Genomic DNA, 23,600 nt, shown 5'->3' with positions numbered 1-23,600 from the left:
TCACCACAATGGCCATTAAAGCATCACTATATCATGGCATTATAAAATAATTGTGCAAGATGACTCAATTTATTAGGAGGAAAAAATGTCATTATATATATATATATTTATATAAAGTATAAAATATTAGGTATGTGTGTGCTAGAGTGACCAACTGTTCTGGTTTGCCTGGGATCATCCTAGCTTTAGCACTGAGAGTGTGAAGAATCTTCATTTCTAGGCAAAGTGACAGTTTGTCACTTTGTCACTCTAGTACGTACGTACAATATTTTTGCAGAGGTATATATGAATATATGAACAAAATAGAGTTGATATATTTTCCTTGTCTATTACAATATAAATTGGCTTTTAGTGAAATGTTAATTTCTTTAAAATATATTGAGAATGTTTTACTACTAAGTCTATATTGTAGAATTTGAGAGTTTGTATTTACAATTACTTAGTTAACTTCATTTTAACAGTTACATTTGCAAACAGAAGAAATCATCACTGGTTTTTACTTTTTTATTAAATTTTATGTTAGGAAGCTCTTCTTTGAGAAGCTTACTAAGGCCAAAAGTTTCCAGAACTCTCCTTTAGCCACTTAATAAATAGCATTCACAAAGTTAAAAATCTTGGTCAAAGTAATTATAAACATTCACATCTATATTCATGGATTTAATGAACTGGAAAACTGAGATTACTGAGGCTTGCATTCCGTTTTATAAATCTGGACTGTGTAACAAAGCGTGCTGGTCTTGGGCTCAGAAATTTACCATATGAATCCTAGAGCACCATCGCCTACCAACTGCAAGAAGTTGGGCCTGCTAACTAATCTTTATGGGTCTCACATTAGCCAGGAAATTAGAGATAACAGACTTGCCTCCCTTGCTGAAGGATTATTATGACAATGACAAAAACTGATAACGTATCTAAATGTACTTTCTAAAGCATAAAATAATATTTGCAATAAAAGTTGTCTTAAAAAAAGTTTTTCCAAGTTGTTCCCAGTGCATTAAATAAAAAAGAAGCAAACATGCAAAAATACAAACAAATAAGCGAATATAAAGATTCCCTTATATTGTGGGTAAGCCATTCTCAGAGGCCCTCCCGGGGATGTTCCTCTCTGTGCAGGCCTTATTTTACTTCACAGCAACATCTGCTGGTGGAGTCAAGAAGGTGCAAACTCAGGAGTACAACTGATCCCAGACTTAGTTAACAATTCAGAAGAGGTCCTCTTTTGTTTCAAGATGTGTCTCTATTTCTTGATCCACATTTGGGTTGGTTTTTAGAATATCATTTTTAATATTTCCCTATGTGTATTATTATTCAGTTTGAATATTCTTAATAAGATTGCTAGTAGCCTGTTTCCTAGAAGTTGGATTAATAAATTCTTTCTCAACAACCTGTAATAGGATGAACTTAAAACTTTGTTCTTCAGAATAATTGTATCATGAATTTTTAATGGCTAAGTATTTCCCCAGGGAGTATAAAATTCCACAGATGAATCTAGTTCTGCCTTTAATATTTTAATATGGGTCTGGTACATGGCAGATGCTCAATTAGGGATGACAATGACAATGATGTTGATTATGATAATGACAATAAGAGGAATCATCGTAAGCATTGATGAACTACGTGCCCAGCATTGTGCAAAGTATAACTGCTTTATCTACTTAAGCCTCACCTCACCCTATGTGGTACATATTATTACTACCATAATAAATGAGAGGTTAATTTTCTCTCTCTATTTTCTGAGACAGCTCACCCATCAGTGGTTTGAATTTTGTCTCACATAGAGAAAGAAATGAAGTGAATTTATCATAATTAACTAGACAGTCTCTTCTAGACTATTGCCAGGAAGCCAGAAAGGAATTTGGACTCTTGCTGAGACAATATTACATTTTCTTTCCAAAGACTTTCGACTTAAGTTTCCAATCATTTGAGGTCATCTTGTGATCTATGCCAGAAGGCCATATAAAAGGCATATATATTGACAGAGAGGCATATTTCCTCATTATGACCACTGATTCAGAAACGTAAGGGAAGAGACATCACTGCTTTTAGTTTTGATAGCAGTGATGTGCATTGCATCACAGAGTTCCAAATCAAAATTTGGAAAGCGTTTCCCTGTAAGTCCTCAAATAATCCCTTACAGTTGGAGACATCCTCATTTTCAGGATCTCCAATAACGTTGCCAGTGTCCTGGGTAAAAGATGTGCTACATTATGCTGTATTAAGCACTGGTTGTGCTTTTGTATGCCAACACTGGGCAGGTTTTACAAGCATCTACATGGCTAAAAAACAAGTTTGGAGAATTATTCAGGAATACTGAAAAATGACTCCCACTCTGAAAAGGTGGTGATGTCACAAAATATTAAATCACTTCTGATATTATTTAAGCAGAAAACAAATTTATTACCTAAGTGATATCCTTGTCTTATTTTTTAATTCAAAGGGAAGAATTTAATATTTCCAATTAAGTATGATTTTAGTTGTAGGTTTTTGTAGATATCCTTAATTAGATTAAGGAGGTTCCCTTCTATTGCTAGTTTGTGGAGAGATTTTTTTTTTGGTCATGAGCAGACTTGGAATTTTACAAAAGAAGAGGATATACATATGTATATAGGTGTATATATATATAATATTCTCTTAATTATATGTAATAATTTTATAGACACACATATATACATACACAGTATCCCCTTAATCAGTTTCAGGAAGTTCCTCAAAATTCCTAGTTCTCAAAAAACTTTTTTCTTTTTAAAGATTTTATTTATTTATTTGAGAGAGGGAGAGAGAGAATAGAGTGTGAGAGAGAGCTGGGGGGAGGGACAGAGGGAGAGGGAGAAGCAGAATCCCCGCTGAGCAGGAAGCCCCATGTGGGCTTGATCCCAGGGTCCCAGGATCATGACCTGAGCCAAAGGCAGCTGCTTAACTGACTAAGCCACCCAGGTGCCCCATCAAAAAACTTTTTTTTCATGCATGGGTACTGAATTTATGCGATGCTCTTACTGATCAGATGACTTTTTGACCTTTTAGTCTTTTACTGGGGGGGAGTTACATTTTGAATATTAAGACATGCTTGCAGGGCCCGTGGGTGGCTCAGTCCTTGTCTGCCTTTGGCTCAGGTCATGGTCCCAGGGTCCTGGGATCGAGTCCCTGCTCAGTGGGAAGCCTGCTTCTCCTTCTCCCTCTCCCACTCCCCCTGCTTGTGTTCCCTCTCTTGCTATATCTCTGTCAAATAAATCTTAAAAAAAAAAAAGACATGCTTGCATTCCTAGGATAAACTCAACTGAATCATTATGAATTTTATAAAATGAGAATAACAGTCCTTCTTTCCTCATAAGATACTGGGAGAATTACATGACTTAAAAGACCAGAAAATGGTACACAGGAAGTGCTCAGCAAATATGAACTATTATTTTCCTTAAGCATTGCTGGAGTCATTTTGATTCATGATTTGTGATTTGTGCATCTATGTTCATAATTAAAATGGGCCTGATTTTCCTTTCTTATGTTGTCCTGTTCTTGTTTCGATATCACATATATACTAGCCTCACAGAATTAGTTGGAGAATGTTTTTTAATTATCTGAAAAAACTATAGTCAAGCCTGTAATTATTACTTGCATATTTGTTCTAATTGGTCTATAAAACTAAATTGGACAATTTTTTTTTCTTTTGTGGGGGTGGGGGTGATTTAAAAATACTGATATAATTGTCTTATTTGTCATAGGTATATTCAGGTTTTCTAACCCCTTAGCTCTCAAGTATGCACCAATCTTTTCTCCAAATGGAAGGACTTTTCACAGTTTCCTTCTCACTGGAAGAATTTGGAGAATACAAAACAGACAAATGGAGCCTAAGCAATTTAAATAAAATCAATTTCTATTTGCATTTGATGTAAAAGTCACATTATTACTTATATATAATTATTAGTAATGAAAAGTAGTAAAAATTGGCTTGGAATTACTGAAATATTTGCCTTCAAGGATAGATACATAAGCTCATTTAACACTCATGACTGACTTACAAGCATAAAGGAGGCATTTCGTTTGGAATCAGGGACAGACATCTGAATAAAACAACTGAAAAATATAATCAGTGGAGTAATATCAATCAAGTATAAGGAACAGTCACCACTGGCACCACTTGCCCGGCCCCGTCTGATCTACCTTTTCATTAGTGTTTTAAAATGAAAGGAGAGTGGTTCTATTCATAAAATTTACAGATGCCAAGAACCTGGGAAGAACTGCAGATACACTGAGATGGAAGAATCATTATCCAATAAGGTCTTGTTATGCCAAAGCAATGGGCTGAATCTCTAAAAAAGAAAGTATAAAAGGATAAAAGTAAATACATAAAGCTGTTTGTTGGTACCCAGTATTCATTTTAGCCATTGCTGGCAATAGCCCTGGATTTGGTTGGGGGGGTGATCTGCACCCTATTCATGTGGTTCTACTGCAGTTGACCCCCATCTCCTGCTTTGACAGTGGTTCATTATCCAAGCCTGGTCAACTGAAATACTGTATTCCTTGACAACAATGATGGATTGGTTCAGAAATGGGCATGTGACCCATGTCAGGTCAAAGAGAGACAACGAGACTGAATATGTTTCTTTTGCTTAATTGGTATTCATGATCATGTGAGTTGGAAGCTGCAGAGGGCCATAACATGGAGCATGAAAATCCAATCCAAAGGAAGCAGAGCTGAGTAATGACTTTTGCGACTGCCATTGAGCCCTGAATCAAACTATATGGGAAGTCTGATATACTTATGCACTTAGTCCTGTGTTCTGATAAGAAGTTCTTCCTTCTTCCCCTCCTCTTTCTCCTCCTTTCCTCTTCCTCCTCCTCCCCTTTCCCCCCTCCTCTTTTTTCTTTTCTTCCTCATCTTCATTATCACCATCATTATCATCATCATCAAGTTGTTTTTACCTGGGTTTTCTATTACTTAAAATACTACTAATTGGTAACATGGGATAATAATAGGACTTTTGTTATGGAATTCTTGTGAGGATTAAATGATATAATCCTATAATCTGTATAAAGTGCTTAATACAGTATTTGACATAAAAAGAGCATGAAATAAATTTTAGCCATTGTAGTTATAATTGTTACTATAATCATTATTATTATCATTGAGAGGATGACCACTGGGTGGGGATTCAAGCATTGCCTGGATACTTGAGCTAAACCATGTTTAATGTCCCAACATAAGATTCTACAATTTTTTAATTCTAGTCTTGTAAAAAAATAAATCAAATCAAGAAACTGCAATACTTTAGCATTTTTTGTAGAAGTAGAAAAAATGGGAGAATGCAGATTAAGGTAATATAAGTCAAGGAGGAAGATCTAAAGGGGAGAAAGGTAATATAAGTCAAGGAGGAAGATCTAAAGGGGAGAAAACTATAGGTAAAGAAAAAAAGAAATCCTAATGATAGCTCCTGAAGCTGATTGCAGGGAATATATGACAAAGATTTGCAGAGCAGAAAACTTACTGAGAGACAGTAAGATCCCCTGTACTTTGCAGGTCTAAGTTTGATGGGCTCATGTGAACGGTTGTAGTTTTACAGACACATTAGTCTAAAACTAAGCCCTGAAATATGTAGTCCCAACTTCTTTTAGTCAAATTATCATTTTTATGGTAATTTTTAGAGTGCCAGATCAAATAAACCAAATCATTTGTTTATTTAAAATGTTTGCAGTGAATTCAGAAAGTGCATTTTGTGTTTCAAAAGATCTCTTTGTCATTGAAAGTGCATTTCAAAAAAAGAAAAAAAAAAACAAATACATGAGCTAAGTTCTTGGTAGCCGTAAAGAAACACTTCATTTTTGTGTTTTGTTTTTTTTTTTCAATATATCTGTTACTTGCAAGTCTAACTATCATGGTTTTAAAATGTGTGGTGTGTATACGGGTTTGTAATATCATATAGTATCTGTTCCAAGTATGTAGTCAAGGTGGTGAAAAAAGTGTAACTGCTTTTCTGGACTTTTAGAAAATTTAGTTTCATGATTAAAAGTTAAATTAGCAATTCAATCCTGTAGCCAAAGAAAATGAGAAATGAATGATACTGACTAGTAATATCGACAGATCTTTAGAGGGGAACACAGGTAGAGTGATGAAGTCCCACTGTCATGGCTGGGGTTCAGACATATCTGGGCATCTGGTAGACCACTGGGGTGGCTGGTCCGATGTTCTGGAGAGGGGAGTGCCAAGAACTCTTCTTGGGAATGTCTGGTACAATGAAAAAATCCTTAGTCCTTGGTGGGCCATAGTCATTTTGAGAACTGGATGACTGATTTCTTGCTAGCCTGACTCTTAGCTGGATAGGTGAGCCCAGGAAAGAGAGAGACCATTTTAGGACAGATGGATACATTTTACTGCAAACTTGGGAACAGGTTGGTATTGGGAGCTAAGCAACTCCGCTCTGGGGCCTCTCTACCAAAGTGTAACACCAAGGAGAAAGACAGATGTTTCTCCCCCCGCCCCATCCTGCCACAGGCTGCCACATGAAATTAATGTACCCCGACTGAAGCTTCGGGGGTAGCAGCACAAAGGAACAGAGGTTGCCATCCCTGGCAAGACAGTGTGCAGTGAAATCCATTCCTGGGCCCTCCAGGGTAGCAGCCACAGAGTTTGCTGGGCTTAGCGTGGTGGAAGTGGACACCACCACAGCATGCTGTGCCAGGAAGCATGGAGACAATAACAGCATGGGCTTATGGACTGGTGTGGATACCAAGAAAGAGAACATTTGTGGGGACCCTTGGGGACTCTAATAAATACTTGGTCTGGGAGGGTTGATGTTGAACTTGAGCACATGGGGTATGTGACAGTAAAATGTGGGCCAAGATACTCATGGACCTCATACATTTTTATTAATGAGAACTGGAAACATTGGGTGCATATCACATAATACATATACTGTTCTCTGATCCCAAATTAAAAAACAAAAATAAAATGGTTTCTGATAGATCTAAAGCCAAAGGAAAAAACATAAGACAAAGAGAATATTTTGATTGGACTAACCTGATCTCTCTCATGCAAACGTGAAACAATTAACAGAGATGTCCTAATTTGATTTTTTATGGTGGTATTTAACACAATTACAAATTAGTCCCAACATGTTAACATTTAAGAAGTCTTCATGTGTTCTCTGTCATGTTTTATCTAACATTCCTTGCTTTTGGAAACCAAAGGCAGAAAAGGTTTTCCCCCTGCCACTGAGAACAGTGGGATATGTTCCACTCAGTGCAGACAGATACGTTCTTCACAATTGGTAGCTGGACAAGGTAACCAGAAGCATGGAAAAGACCATTCTCCAAATTGAGAGACATATTTGAAGAGAGAGAGTTTACAACTCCCCTGTGAATCCAAATAATTCATCTGCCCAGTGAAGAGACATAGATTCAGCCTGCCCAAGAAACCTCACCTCTGTTCATCAGCCAACTAGTGGCAAAGCAGAGAATCTAACATACCTCTCAATACTCTAGGTCTCCCTTTCCACAAACCGTAAAAATGGTTCATGAAAATACTTTAAAACCACTCCTAAAAAAACATCCCCAAGCTCAGCCATTGCACCATACCTTGGAGTATGCTCTTTACTATAACGTCTGTGTGATCAGCCAGGAGATCTGCCTTGGTGATCGCAGCCAGGGACAGGTAGTTGGACATATTCCTGCACAGTTCCTTGTTGCTTCTGTGGAGGAATTTCACTGCTATGGGGATGGCTAATGCCATCACAGGGGGTCGGTTGTAATTCTGAGGGAACATAAGAAAGCAACAAATAATAAGTGGCTCATTATTCATTCACTTATTCATTCATCCAAAAAATATTTATTGAGCTAATCTCCAGAGTACAGCTGTGAAAACACAGGCCCCACCCTGTTTTCATTGTATTTGGGCCTCTGGGAATTATTGCCCTTGTTGGGGAGTCTTGGAGGCAAACAGGCAGAAAACAGCCTAGGCTGATGAGGGCACGGACAGGCAAAGTGCAGGATGCTGAGGGAACAAAGGAGGAACACCTAACCCAGTCTTGGAGGGTGTCAAGAAAAGACTTTCTGGAGGGAATGATGTCTTAGCTGGACCTGGTGAATGAACAGGAAATGGCTGCATGATGGCAAGGAAAGGGATGGACAGCAGGAAAAGCATGTGTGGAGGCACAGAGGTGATGATGAGCAGGCACCATTGGAACTGTGACTAGTTCAGCACAGTGGGAGTGTGGTACATGTGGGAACGTTAGGGTAGGGAGGTGAGCATAGGGACAGAAGTAAAAGAGGCGTGATTATGAAAGGTCTAGTATTCCATGCCAAGGAGTCTGGAATTGATCTTTAGGGTGATCAGGAGTCACTGATGACAAAAATAACTCATCAGATTTATACTTGAGTTAACAACCCAAGGAATGTTGAACAAGGTGCTTTTGACTATATCTTTATTTTATTTTATTATATTAATCACTATACATTACATCATTCGTTTTTGATGTAGTGTTCCATGATTCATTGTTTGCGTATAACACCCAGTGCTCCATTCAGTATGTGCCCTCTTTAATACCCATCACCAGGCTAACCCATCCCCCCAACCCCCTCCCCTCTAGAACCCTCAGTTTGTTTCTCAGAGTCCATAGTCTCTCATGGTTCGTCTCCCCCTCCAAATTCCCCCCCTTCATTTTTCCCTTCCTGCTATCTTTTTTTTTTTTTTTAACATATAATGTATTATTTGTTTCAGAGGTACAGGTCTGTGATTCATCAGTCTTACACAATTCACAGCGCTCACCATAGCACACACCCTCCCCAATGTCTATCACCCAGCCACCCCATGCCTCCCACCCCCCCACCACTCCAGCAACCCTCAGTTTGTTTCCTGAGATTAAAAATTCCTCATATCAGTGAGATCATATGATACATGTCTTTCTCTGATTGACTTATTTCATTTAGCATAATACCCTCCAGTTCCATCGACGTCATTGCAAATGGCAAGATTTCATTCCTTTTGATGGCTGAGTAATATTCCATTGTATATACATACCACATCTTCTTTATCCATTCATCTGTTGATGGACATCTTGGCTCTTTCCATAGTTTGGCTGTTGTGGACATTGCTGCTATAAACATAGGGGTGCACATACCCCTTCGGATCCCTACATTTGTATCTTTGGGGTAAATACCCAGGAGTGCAATTGCTGGGTCCTAGGGTAGCTCTATTTTCAACTTTTTGAGGAACCTCCATACTGTTTTCCAGAGAGGCTGCACCAGCTTGCATTCCCACTAACAGTGTAGGAGGCTTCCCCTTTCTCCTCATCCCTGCCAACATCTGTCATTTCCTGACTTGTTAATTTTAGCCATTCTGACTGGTGTGAGGTGGTATCTCATTGAGGTTTTGATTTGGATTTCCCTGATGCCGAGCGATGTTGAGCACTTTTTCATGTGTCTGTTGGCCATTTGGATGTCTTCTTTGGAAAAATGTCTGTTCATGTCTTCTGCCCATTTCTTGATTGGATCATTTGTTCTTTGGGTGTTGAGTTTGATAAGTTCTTTATAGATTTTGGATACTAGCCCTTTATCTGATATGTCATTTGCAAATATCTTCTCCCATTCTGTCGGTTGTCTTTTGGTTTTGTTGACTGTTGCTTTCTGACTATATCTTAAAAGCTAAAGTTTCAGCCAGTGAGATTCAGAAAAAAAAAAAAGTGAATGAACATAAGACTAAAAACTAAAGAAATTCTGGGTCGTAAAATAATTCTCTTTTTGATTTAGTTTGTGATTGGTCATCAATATCCTTATATATAAAATAGTGCCATCAACATTTAATTGACTAATTAGGGAATAGTTAAAAATACAAATTATTTTCTTAAAAACAAATGGTTTGAGATGCCTGGGTGGCTCAATGGGTTGAGTGTCTGCCTTTGACTCAGGTCATGATCTCAGGGTCCTGGGATCTAGACCCACGTCAGGCTCCTTGCTCAGCAGGGAGCCTGCTTCTCCCTCTGCTTGCTGCTCCCCCTGCTTGTGCTCTCTCTCTCTCTCTGACAATTAAATAAATAAAATCTTAAAAAAAAAAAAGAATGGTTTGTCTTCACTACCATCAACCATTCTGACCATCAACCCCATCCTTTAGCCTAATTATAAGGCAAAGTTGCACACTGCACACTATGTGTGACTTAATATTATTATATCAGAAATAAAAGGTAGTTGTTTTTCTGTAACCATTCATGTGAAAAGTGCTTATATCTTTCCACCTGTGGATTTTTCCCTCTAATACTTCCCACAATTCTGGGTTTGGGGTAGGTGTTCAATAAACATCTGAGAACTGAATAACTAATGAAGAAAATGTAAATCTATTGTGATAGTTGTCATCAGGAACATAATGTGATGGGAAGGGAGGCACGGAGGTGGGAGGCCCATTTGCTCTCATGTCTCTTGCTCATGTTACTGCTAGCAATGGCTGAGTATGGGTCTGAACCTCCAATGCCATCCATTTTCAGTCCTAGTTGATTGGGCAGGTGAGTTGTTACACACTCGTTAGCAGATTCCTACTTCTATGGCCAAGGTGCCATGATACTTCTTTCTAATGAGGGCATTTGCACCCTTGGCTTCAGGAGTCATCAAATAACTCAGACATTGACCAGTCAGAGAATCACATTTCTTTGGTCCAAATGATAGGTTCAAGAATGGGCAAGTTACCCATTTACAGTTAAGGAATCATTAAAAGGCTCTGTGAAAGAGATTCTCTCTTCTATTGAATCCAAGGTGGTGAGAATGGAAGACTAAGAGTAGCCGCTGCCAGGCTGTGTCCTCAGGAGAGAATCTGTATGGGAGTCAAGGCAACATGCATCTATTTGAGAGATAAGTTGAGAGAAAATAGGTCCTGGTGACATCATTTGTGCCCCATGCATTAGGCTGTGCCTGAGGCCAATATTAGCCTCCAACTTTTCCAAATGAGTCAATTAACTCTTTTGTGCTTAAGCTTTTTTCCCCTCTCAGTCCCTAGAAACAAAAATAGACCTATAAAGCCTTAATCCATTTCTGTAGTTCCACCCGTTTTCTAGATTCAAGGGTCAATCTGACTCCTGAGCAGAGAAAGTAAGTATTCAAAAACCTAACCTGATATCCCACATTTAAGTCAGCCATCTTGCAAGTTCTGAAACTATCCCTTTGTGACAAATCTGTGCTTCTATAGCAGTTCCACTCACTAGGTTTCTGTCCTATCCTTCTTAGAGTTCCTAACATGGTTCCTATTGGGACAATGGGCTAGCAGCCAGACTTCTCTGATACCAGGCTTTGACTTTATCTAGAGTATTTCCTCTCCTGGTGAATTTAATTAGGCCTGATTGGACTGGGCCATTACTGATGTGATGAGCTGTGAGGCCTCCCTGGGAGGCTGGCTGCTCCCTGCCTTTCAGCTTTAGAAGTCTGAGTGTGTGCTTAGTCAGGCCAGACAGAATTGTTTGGATCCACTGATGCTAACTCACACCAAGGGATTTCCAAAAGCTAGGTGCATAATCAGGCATGCCAGTTTACTCATCTACAGTGAGGGTCTTTCCTAGGTCAGACTCTTTCACATTATCAGGATATCAGGAACCAGATGACTAACCAGAATGTTCACTGATGGGCACAAAATCAGATAAGAGCAGAGAGAGATCCTGAGGGTTAAGTCATTCAGGCCATGGTGAAACCCAACTAAAATCACAATCCTACCCCATAATCAAATCCCCATCTCTAGTGACTGACTGGAACTTTCCTGTCCATCAGATTCAGTCTCTATCCATTATACCCTCACCCTACCAAAATTACCCACACACACAAAACAGTGCTGGGTAATTTTGCTAATTGTGCCATAATAATGACCCCCTACTGAGCAGCCTCCTTTTTGTTGACATATTCTTTAGAGTATGTTTAGGAAGTGGTGTTTACCAAGGCCAATTCATTTGTCCTTTTTCTCTATTATAATCTTATTCTACCCCTGCTCCCTTGAGGTAATAGTTATTACTTCAATTATAGCATTTGGGTATTTCCCAAAACCCTCAGTCTCACCTATACAATTTTTTAGGTTACCCCTACAGACAGCCAATCTTTCCATTATGTGTAGATTTTTGCTAGTTTAACTCTTAGATGACACATCTTTATCCCTGTCAGCGCTGATCAAAGCCCTAGTTTTGAGAGTGGAACACAATCACACAATTCTCAGAGTTTTCCAACGAAGAACTTTGTGCCCAGGTTTACTTTTTCTACTCTGAGTCTTTAGCCAAGAACAACTTGCAGCTAGAGAAGTAGGCATCTTCCATTATAGGACTACATCTCCAAGCACATTTACGTGTAATTTGCTTAGAAACCACAGATGGTAGCACTGGGAAGTACAACTCATGTTCCTACTAATTGTGAACACAGACAGTGAAAGATCAATGAAAATCAGTATTCCCAGCAACTGATATTTTTAAACCTTGGGCGTGAGCTAATGTTTGCCAACAACCATGAAAGAACAGGTTGTCTTAACCAATTCCATCCCATTCTTCTTATAACAATTCTAGATGTTCTAGAAAAAAATAGTAGGCAGCTATTAAAGTCTTTGAAGTGTGATTCTAAGTGAAATGTATAAAATTTTTTTTAAAAGTATGTCATTGTTTTTTAATAATGACAGTATACTTTTAAAAATGCAGAAGAATGAAACTGGACCATTTTCTTACACCATACACAAAGATAAACTCAAAATGGATCAAAGACCTAAATGTGAGACAGGAATCCATCAAAATCCTAGAGGAGAACACAGGCAGTAACCTCTTCAACCTCAGATTTAGCAACTTCTTTCTAGACACATCTCCAAAGGCAAGGGAAACAAAGCAAAAATCAACTATTGGGCCTTCATCAAGATAAAAAGCTTCTGCACAGCAAAGGAAACAGACAAGAAAACTAAAAGGCAACCTACAGAATGGGAGAAGATATTTGCAAATGTTTTATCAGATAAAGGGCTTGTATCCAAAATCTATAAAGTACTTATCAAACTCAACACCCAAACAACAAAAAAGTCCAGTCAAGAAATGGGCAGAAGACATGAACGAACATTTCTCCAAAGAAGACATCAAAACCACAATGAGATACCACCTCATACCCATCAGAATGGCTAAAATGAACTCAGGAAACAACAGATGTTGGTAAGGATGCAGAGAAAGGGGAACCCTCTTACAGTGTTGGTGGGAATGCAAACTGGTGAAGTCACTCTGGAAAACAGTATGGAGGTTCCTCAAAAAGTTAAAAATGGAGCTACCCTCTAACACAGCAATCATTCTACTAGGCATTTATACAAAGGATACAAACATAGTGATTTGAAGGAGCACCTGCATCCCGATGTTTATGGCAACAATGTCCACAACAGCCAAAATATGGAAAAAGTCCAGATGTCCATCGACAGATGAATGGATAAAGAAGTGGTATATATATATATAATGTAATATTACTCATCATCCATCAAAAAGGATGAAATCTTATCATTTACAATGACATGGATGGAACTGGAGGGTATTATGCTAAGCAAAATGAAGCAGTCAGAGAAAGACAAATACTATATGATTTCACTCATATGTAGAATTTAAGAAACAAAACAGATGAACATAGGGGAAGAGAAGGAAAAATAAAATAAGATGAAAATAGAGAGTCAAACCATAAGATGGTGAACTCTAGGAAACAAACTGAAGGTTGCTGGAGGGGAGGTGGGGTAATGGGATGATGGGCATTAAGGAGGGCACTTGATGTAATGAGCATTGGGTATTATATGCAACTGGTGAATCAGTAAATCCAACCTCTGAAACTAATAAAACTAAATAAATAATAAAATAAAGTCAAATATAAAATAAAAGTATAATGTCATTATTAAAAAACAAAACAAAACTTTAACACACTCAACTTTTCTATTTTCCTCCCACATATGTCATCTGGATATCTCACAAATGACAGGAGGAGTAAAACATGAAGCAAAGAGCAAATTGTTTGTATAAACACCATGGAATTACCACCAAAGGCTTTCAATCCCTAACTAGTGTCTAGACCATTTCTAGTGTATCAAGAAGCCATGGCACTGATGACAGAAACAGGATATGAATGAGGGCCTGGGAGGCCAAGAAGAGGCTAGAAAGACACAGGTCCCATGGACCTAACAGCTACCATACGACCTCCTTCTAATGACCGAACTTCACTCTTAAGTGAAGAAAAAGGAGTTGCTAACACAGTAGATCTCAGGCCCATTAATTTATGTTATCTTTAGGATTATTTAGATCACAGGAATGTTAATGGTACACACGCAGAGAAAGTCCAATGATCACTTGTACAAATAAACCACGTTAATAGCAGCTGTTAATGCTGGAGCTTATGATGGCCCTTGCCTCTCAGTGCAGATGTGAGCCTGTTGATATGCATATCATCTTACACACAATTCAGTGCCCAGTACTCAGGGAACACATTCAGTGAGGTACAGGGTAGATTAAAACAAAAAACAAAAAACAAAAAAACTTGCTCATGGGGACAGCTATTTTTAGCTATAGAAACAGAACAAAAGATCTTTGTTCTATGGATGCCAAGAATTGTATTTCTTAACTAGATTAGCACCAATTTGAGCTTTTGGTGGAGGTTTTCCTTTTGAAAACATGGGCTTTGGGAACATTTCCCAGAGGTTTGAAATTGAAAAGTATAAAACGAAGTGAAAGATATCCATCTGAGATGATAGCAACTAAAAAGCTCTTTGGTTCTCGGGCTTTGAATTCAACTAAAAGCTGTAAAAGAGTAATCTCAAGAAATATTAAGTGTCATTTATTAAAATCACTGTTTTATGGCTTTTCACCCTGCATCACTGATCCGATAATCAAGCAAATTTTGGATTTATATATAAAATGCTTGGTTCTTAGCAGCATGGGTATATATATAATCTAAATGGCACATACACCTAAATTTTCCCAGTGTATTTTCAGACAGGTAATAAGAGAGTGGGTCTCAGTAACCTGGGCGGTTGTGTCCCAGTCTCCTCCCATTTTTTTGCTGTTGTCTTGTGTGGCATTAACTGACGAATAAGTACTGGGACCCATTCTAGAGAGAAACATAGCTGTTCTGCAGAATCCAGAGGGCAGCCACATCTCCTGATCTATTCAATCCTCATTCATTCATTCATTCAATAAATATTATTTTGAGCACTTACTGTGTGTTATTCACTATTCTAGGTGCTGGGACTACATCAATAAAACAGAGCTTCTATTTTGGGGAGGGGGAAACAAGCAATGAACAATGGCTAAAATAAATAATGAAGTGAATAGCTTGTTAGAAAGCACTGCTATTTTAGAGTTTTCTACAGATGATGATAATGCCAACCAGAATTAATACTCATGCAGCATTCCTGTGTCCCAAATATTTTATGTCTATTATCTAATGACGATGTAATCCTCACAACAAACTCATGAGACAGCTGCAGCATTTTACAGATGAGGAAATCAAGGCACAGAAAGATAAAATTGCCCAAGATCACACTGCAAGTAAATGGTAGAGCTGGGATTGCCTACTGAATAAACTTCTGGATCAAGATAACCAATTCTGCCTCTAAGAGCTGCAAAGGAAATGCTCTCAAAAATGCCCAAGGCACTTCGCATGCAAGGCCAGCCCGGGACAGACTTGAATCTTATATAGCACTAACTGAAGAGGAAATAAGAAAATTGAAGTGTAGAATCAAGGTGAATGGAGAGTTGGTCCATCTACAAAAAAGAAAAATAATTACTTTCTGATGACTTGCCAAGCTCTCATTTATATAAGACCAAGAGCATTTGACTCAAAGGCCCTCAAGCTCCGAAGCTCTTTGCTAATCTACCTCTCAGCGTCTCCTACAGGAGTCAGAATTTTAGACCGGAAGGTGAGCTGAGAGATCATCTGGTTCATCCTCTGTTTTATAAAGGACAGGTTGTGAGACTTGTTTAAGGACATGGGGTAAGTTTGTAAAAACATGTCACCCAAGGCAAAAGAAACCAGAACTCACAAGTACATGTGAGTACTGGTACTGATTTTGGACTGAGGAATGGTTGGAAGGTGAATACTGGAATTTTAAAAACTGCTTTAAGGTCAATGTGGCAAGTTCATAAATGTAGGGGGTCAAGAAAAGAAATAATTAAATATATAATTACTAATTAAAAGTGGGAAAGGAAGGAGTCACCTGAAGTAGGTTTGGAGTGTAGGTTAAAAAAGCAATGTGGGGGGAAAAAGATAGAAGGCTTCTATGTGTGTGAAAATATTTAGCTTGAAATGATAGTGAAATGGCCAGAAAAAAAAATTTTGAGTTAAAGTGGCCAAGGATGTGGGAAGAACTGGTAGGTCCACACCTGATAGTGTGATTCTGGCATCGCTTATCTGGGGATATAGATGGGCGGAGAAGGAATCACTCTTTCTTTGTTGTTTTGTTGTTTTGGGGGTTTTGTGCAAGCTCAAATGCTAAGCAGTTGGCTTTAAAGTTTTAAAAAAAAATCTACGGTTTTATTTTACTGAAAAAACAGAACCGAATATGAGTCATCTGGATTTCTACATGGTTCCCACAAGATCCTAAATTATATGTAATACAAAATCGTGTTTTCGATATTTACCACAGGCCAAAAATTTTCCCTTAAAATTTGATCAAAGCTACACAGCAAAGTTGCAACCACAGCTTTGCCTTTGGATCCTGGGGCTGACTTTCTGGAATCACATCCCCAAGGGTGGCCTGCACAGATCACTGAACTTTGCCAAAAAGCAAGTTTGCCTTTAGGGCTCCCTGCCTTCAATTTAATACCTTCTGCCTCCTCCAAGGGCGCACAGTGAACAGCCTGTGTCCACACTGGCCCTTCAGGCTGGAGCCGCCCCACCCCTCCTTTTTTAAAGATTTTATTTATTTGACAGAGAGAGACACAGCAAGAGAGGCAACACAAGCAGGGGGAGTGGGAGAGGGAGAAGCAGGCTTCCTGCGGATCAGGGAGCCTGATGCCGGCTTCCATGCGGGGCTCCATGCAGGACTTGATCCCAGGATCCTGGGATCATGACCTGAGCCGAAGGCAGGTGCTTAATGACTGAGTCATCCAGGCGCCCCTGGAGTTGCCCCTTTCTGTGACTCACTTGTCCTTGTCAACCAAGAGGCTTATCCTGTAACCCCGTTCTCTGTCCCTTCCTAAAATATCAGTGCCTGTGCTTAGGGTCCTGCTCTCAATAGTCTTACACATTCATTTCCTTGGAGTCACTGATCAGCACCAAGTTTAGTGTTTTTATTTGCTCCCCACCTCCAACCCTCGCCCCTTTTTAAAAATTTATTTTATTGTTATGTTAGTCACCATACAGTACTTCATTAGTTTTTGTTTTTGTTTTTGTTTTTAAGATTTTTATTTATTTATTTGACAGAGAGAGACACAGCGAGAGAAGGAACACAAGCAGGGGGAGTGGGAGAGGGAGAAGCAGGCTTCCTGATGAGCAGGGAGCCCGATGCGGGGCTTGATCCCAGGACCCTGGGATCATGACCTGAACCAAAGGCAGACGCTTAACGACTGAGCCACCCAGGCGCCCCTATTTCATTAGTTTTTGATGTAGTGTTTCATGACTCATTATTTGCGGATAACACCCAGTGCTCCAACCCCCTTTTTAAGTAGGAGACCTAATGCCTTCGCCCAGAATGAAACATCCCCTTTATTTTTAAATTTGGGGAAGTTTAAAGGGCACCTGCTTAAAATTCTTTGACCTTGATCTCAGTTCACAAATCTGGACTTTTGCACAAGCTTGGAATGTTTTGTCTGCTTGAAATATCCTCTCGCTTCACCTTTCCTACCTGGTGAAATTGCCACTCTTTTCTCATAACACTTTCAAATGTGGTCTCCATCCAGAAAGACTTCCTGACTCTCTAGAACTCTGCTGACACAGGAGCCACGACCCATGGGAAGTAACTGAGCACCTGAAACGTGACCACTCCAAAGTAACATGTGCTAAAACACACACCAGATTTATAGGAGTTGGTATACAACAGAAGTAAAATATCTCATTAATTTTTTATATTGATTACGTGTTGTAATAATAATATTTTGGATATACTGGGTTAAGGAAAATATGTTATCAAATGAATTTCATCTGTTCCTTTTTTCTTCTTTTTAATGTGGCTACTAGAAAATTTGAAATTACGTATGTGGCTTCTGTTTGTAGCTTATTGTCCATTTCTATTGGATAGTGCCACTCTAGAGTCCAGACTCAAAAATGGTTTTGAAATCACAGTGGGAGCTAGAGAGTATGGATGATTTGTGAATTTCTGTCTGAATGTCTGTGGAATGGCACTTTGGAGTAAGATAATCTATGTTTCTGATGAATGTCAATAACATTTAAGATAATCAGTGAAGAACAGGTGTATTAGGTCTTTGTTTTGTATATCCATGCAGCATTAATCTTTCACTAATTTTTCTGAAATCCCCATTTCCTCCCCTCCTATCCCTAACCCTGGGGACAAAGGAAAAACAGTGTGACAGGGTGTGTAGAATCTTTTGTTCAGTAGAGCAGTGTCTGGTCTAGACAGACAAAATGGAACGTGGTCCACTTAAGTATAGATAACTGTGAAGAGGAGGGGGAGGGAGTAGGGGGAAGGAGAGGAGAACAAAGAGGAGGATGAGGAGGAAGAAGAAAAGAGGCTAATATTAGATGTCACACACAGTGCAACACTCCCACATAACCAGAATTTCCTGAGCTGTGCTCAGAAACCATTGTTTTGGGGGTAGGGAGGGGAAAGGAAGTTTCATGGGCACATCAGAATCAAAAGTACTGTGCTAAACAAAATTTTTTTTTTTTAAGATTTTATTTATTTATTTGAGACAGAGAGAATGAGAGAGACAGAGAGCACATGAGAGGGGGAGGGTCAGAGGGAGAAGCAGACTCCCTGCTGAGCAGGGAGCCCGATGCGGGACTTGATCCCGGGACTCCAGGATCATGACCTGAGCCGAAGGCAGTCGCTTAACCAACTGAGCCACCCAGGCGCCCTGTACTAAACAAAATTAACCAGCTTTCTTAATTGCAGGACTTTTCAGAGCCTTTAATATGCTATGAAACATATGATAACCCAAAAGGGAAAAATGAATTCAGTATTTCCAAACTTATTTGACCACAGAATTCTCTTTTGAGAAACACCTATCAACATCACCAACATTTACTGGTTGGTAAAATTTGTCCTAAACAATGTCATTTCATCTGTATTTTATAGGCAAGAAACTGTGGCTTGGGAAGTTAAGTGACTTCCCTACCATTTCAATCTTACATAATTGGTTTGTGGCTGAGCCCAAATTCCAAATTCATGTTTACACCAGAAGAAGGAATTCTTTTTTTTTTTGAAGTAGGCCCCACGCCCAACATGGGGCTCAAACTCATGACCCTGAGATCAAGAGTCGCATGTTCTACCGACTGAGCCAGCCAGGCAGTTAGAATAGGCATATATTATTATCATGGCAAATTCACAATGCATATAGAAGTACATGTAAAAATGACTTAGTCACTTCTCTCCACATATTCCAAGCTCATGGTCCCTCAGTTCAGACTCCACCCCCTCTTTGATCTCCTTGGATAAAAGAAGTCTTTTTTTCTGAATTTTCCAGTATTCATCATTTGGATCTTGGCATACATTAATGTTAGGTTTTGATATGCACATGTCTTATCTCTCTAAATAGATTGGAGCTTGCTGCGGTATTACTTTGAATTCCCCACAGTGTGTCTTGCAGACAATTGAGGCTCTCTAGAGCCTTGTGGGGCTCAGCTATTGATGGTTTGTGGTATCTTTTTACAGGATCTAAAGGCTAGAGAAACATTAGCTCTTGGTTCAGAGATACCATGTGTTCACCGAAGTTGCAAACCAGTATCAAATAGCATGATGATGAACAATGACATACCTGTAAAATGCAACTCATGATATCAGAAGCAATTTTTGCATGGGGAGTGTCTTCATCTTTCCCAGAGGGTCTCAGGTTGTGCTCCAGGCAGGAATCCCAGAGCCCCACAAGGGCCTTGGCATGTTTTTCAATTGACTCCGTCTCTCTGATGGCTGTTGTGATTCGCGTGATACAGATTTCAACCACAGCTTGGTCATTGTTATTGGTCTGGTAATCCTAGTTGAAAGAAAACCTTCATGTTAAATAACACTCTGGAAAGTTATCTTTCAAAGGACTGACAACATATAACTTATTCACTTAGCAAATGGGTATGCTATACCGTTTGCTAAGGGGTGAGGTTGAAAGCCCCAATACGATGAGGGCCTTCTTCCTTGGAGATGAGAATCTGGTGGACAAGGTGATATGCAAATGTGCTGAAACAGCAGGTTCCTGCTGTCACAGATCCACAGCCAGGGAGCAGGGAGAGTCCAAAGGAGCTTAATTATTCACTTGCCAAGTGGGTTTAATTTTCAGACTGTTTCGGCTTCTAAGTCCGTTACAGGTCAGGGTTGACTTTTTTTCCTCTGACGTTTCAGTGATTTTTGTGAAATGTTTCAAATCATCCTCCAATTTCCCCTCATAAACATTCCTTCTCTTTCTCTACACAACAGAACACATCATCTCAGCTCTCTCTTTTCAGTTCAAATAACTACCAAATCCACGTTAGCTTTCCCCAACCAAATTTCCCTTCATTCAACTATTTAATTCTCCCTCAAATATCTAATCATCTTTACTGGGAGGTAATATGACCCTCCAGAACATCTAAATGTGAAAAATAGGCCCATCACTTTAATTTGGAAAATTGGTCAGTCCATGGCCTGGCAGACTGACAAAAATGAAAATATAATCAAGCAGTGAAGCAATCTGATCCTTACACCATCATGTACTGTTAGAGATGGGAAGTGATGGGGCTTCTCTGTCCTACTGAAAGCTCCAGCCTAACTATCTGGTTTAGCTATTGTATCTAATTCTGCAGTAAACATCTTATGCATGAAGCCCCCTCCATACTTAGATTTTTTATGGTCTAGATTCTCCAGAAGTGGAAATTTCTGAGATAAAGGACAGGAACATCTTTAAGGCTCATGATACATACTGCCAAACTACTTTCCAGAAAGGTCTTACTGATGTATATATACTCCCATCAGCTGGGTGAAAACATGCTTTCCCCATTGCCTTTGCAAGCACAGAGTATTGTTAATTTGTGCTAATTTGATCAGTGAAAAACAGTTATCTCATTGCTGTTTTACATGGAATTTCCTTGATCAGAAGTGAGGTTGAGTATTTTCACAGGCTTATTGGCCATTTGTATTTCTTCCTTTGGGAATTGCCCACTGTATCCTGTGTCAGTTTTTCCCGAGATGACGTCAAGTTTTGGGATCCTCCTTTGATATCTTTTTCTACCAAGGATATTAAGTTAATACTTGGCATATTGATTGTGAATATGTCTCCATGTTTCATCATTTTTAGTTTCTTTGCTGTTATCTATTGACGTGCTAAGTTTTTTTAACCTTTTTAAAGAGTCAAATCTGTCAACCTTTTGGGATTTCATTGTTTGTTCTTTTTTAAACTGGGAATTTGAGTTATTTTTTTGAAAAAGTAATATATGAACATGGTACCAAAAAACAAAAGATATAAAGGAAGGTTCACAGTGAAAAGTTAGTCTCCCTCTCACCCCTGTTCCCTGCCCTGGGAAAACCATGTTCACAGTTTCTATGTATTGGGCATAGGACTCTAAGCCTGCAAATAACCCCCTATATGTACTCCTTGCTTTCCTGTGATTCATTTAATGGCTTTGTTTTTTAACTTCAAACTTTCCTCATCCAAAGGTTTAATAAAAATTCTCTTGCATTTTTTCTAGATTAGAAAAAGAAAACTTAAAACATTTAACATATGGTACTTTAGAAATTAATCTTTTAACTATTCATTTAGCTCTTGAATCTATCTGCTGTGTATAGAAGTAAAGATGAACATTTTCTACTAAATAGCTAATCAATTTTCCCACCATCACTTATTGAATAATTCTGTTCCTAGTTATTGTTTCATACACATCAGTTTGTATTTCAGAGTTGTCTTTTCTGTTTGCTTGTCTCATTTTCCAATTCTTTTACAATACTAATTTTGCCATTTTCTTCATGTAAACCCCACAGAGTTTTAAAGAGGTTTCCCAGTGTACTTTATGTCTCTGTTGTGGATGTTAACAAAATCTGTATTTTTTCCTCATTAGAACTTTTAATTAGTTATTGCTGATTAAGTCAAACTGCATTTTTTAAATTCATTTTGTACCCAGCTGTTTAGCTCAATTCTTGACTATGATATTTTTTCAGATCATTTTCTTGGATGTTCTAGTAATATTTCTGTATTGGATCCATACCTTTTATATATTCCATGGCTTATTGTGTTGGCTAGAATTTCCTAAGCTATTTTACATAAAAGTGATAAAAGCAAGAATACTGGTTTAGTTCTTGGTTTTAGTTCTTGACTTTTGACTTAAAATTTTATGGTCAAAAGCTAGAAAATGCTGTAAATATTTTAAAATCATATAGGATGCATCACTTTCTTCCTATTGTCAAAGTTTATATATTTGTTTTAATTTTTAACTGTCTTATTAGCATCTATGGAGATAACCAAGCATGTTTTCTTAGCCAGCATACATATGTGAGTGTTATGTAAATGTATAATATGAAATTTCCAGATATTGGGCGCCTGGGTGGCTCAGTTGGTTAAGCAACTGCCTTCAGCTCAGGTCATGATCCTGGAGTCCCGGGATCGAGTCCCGCATCGGGCTCCCTGCTCGGCGAGGAGCCTGCTTCTCCCTCTGACCCTGCCCCCTCTCATGTACTCTTTCTCATTCTCACTCTCTCAGATGAATAAATAAATTTGAAAAAAAAAAATTAAAAAAAAAAAAAGAAATTTCCAGATATTAATCCATCCCCCACATTCCTTGAATGAACACCACTTGGTTTGGCAGACTGTTTTAGAATATTTTCTTTTACCTTCCTCGTTTGTGACTGTATTCTTTATTTTACTGCATCAGAATTATTACTTATGCCAGAACAGAATCCTGCTATGCAGTAAATAGGTTCTTATGAAGCCAAGTCATAGAGACAAAACAGAATATGAATGAGCAAAAAAATGATTCTAACTTTTCAAAAAAAAAAAATCTCTGCAGCAATAGAAAAGCCAAAGCCATTCTCAGGGTGAAAAATAACAGAGAATACTCTTGGGCTAAAATCACTTATCTTTGGTCACAATTGCCCTTGTAAATAGAAGTTACTTTTGATGGCATTATCTTCAAATATCAAGCAGCATCATGTGTAATGAAGAGTATTTTATGTAATAGAGAGAATACATACATAAGGATAGATAGAAAAGAGAACCAATGCCATTGACAAAAGGAAGACTATATTCCAAGTGACATGAGCCAAGGCTTTATTATAACCACCCTAATGTGATCCAATAGGTGAACAAATGGAATAATCTTGGTGTGAGGAACAAGAGCTATGCATTACCCAACAGCATAAGCTCCCATTCACCAAGGTGATCTTATTAATATTGCTATTACCTAAACATGCAACTTGCTAGCAACAGAGGTCAATGCTGAACCCCCAGAATGGCACTATCCCATAAGAACACCAATCAATCATTTGGTGCAAGTTATTTACATAAGACCTTTTCCACCTTGGAAGG

General features: G+C 38.6%; 1 protein-coding gene across 1 annotated transcript in view; it reads right to left on the bottom strand.

Annotated features, from left to right (window-relative positions):
* VEPH1 (ventricular zone expressed PH domain containing 1) overlaps positions 1 to 23,600 on the bottom strand; it is a 224,363-nt gene that overhangs the window by 181,674 nt on the left and 19,089 nt on the right. The window contains exons 3-4 of the mRNA XM_045903484.3: positions 19,875 to 20,090; positions 7,567 to 7,741 (exon numbers count right to left, since the gene is read on the bottom strand). Coding sequence (XP_045759440.2) covers positions 7,567 to 7,741; positions 19,875 to 20,090 — 391 coding nt within the window. The remainder of the gene's footprint in view (positions 1 to 7,566; positions 7,742 to 19,874; positions 20,091 to 23,600) is intronic.

This window comes from Mirounga angustirostris, unplaced genomic scaffold (assembly GCF_029215605.1).
Source record: "Mirounga angustirostris isolate CCGP_5_RB_7025 unplaced genomic scaffold, mMirAng1.0.hap1 SCAF_1, whole genome shotgun sequence".
Taxonomy (NCBI): Eukaryota; Metazoa; Chordata; class Mammalia; order Carnivora; family Phocidae; genus Mirounga; species Mirounga angustirostris.
Note: the sequence above shows the minus strand (reverse complement) of the source record. Positions and strands in the feature narration are given on the sequence as shown.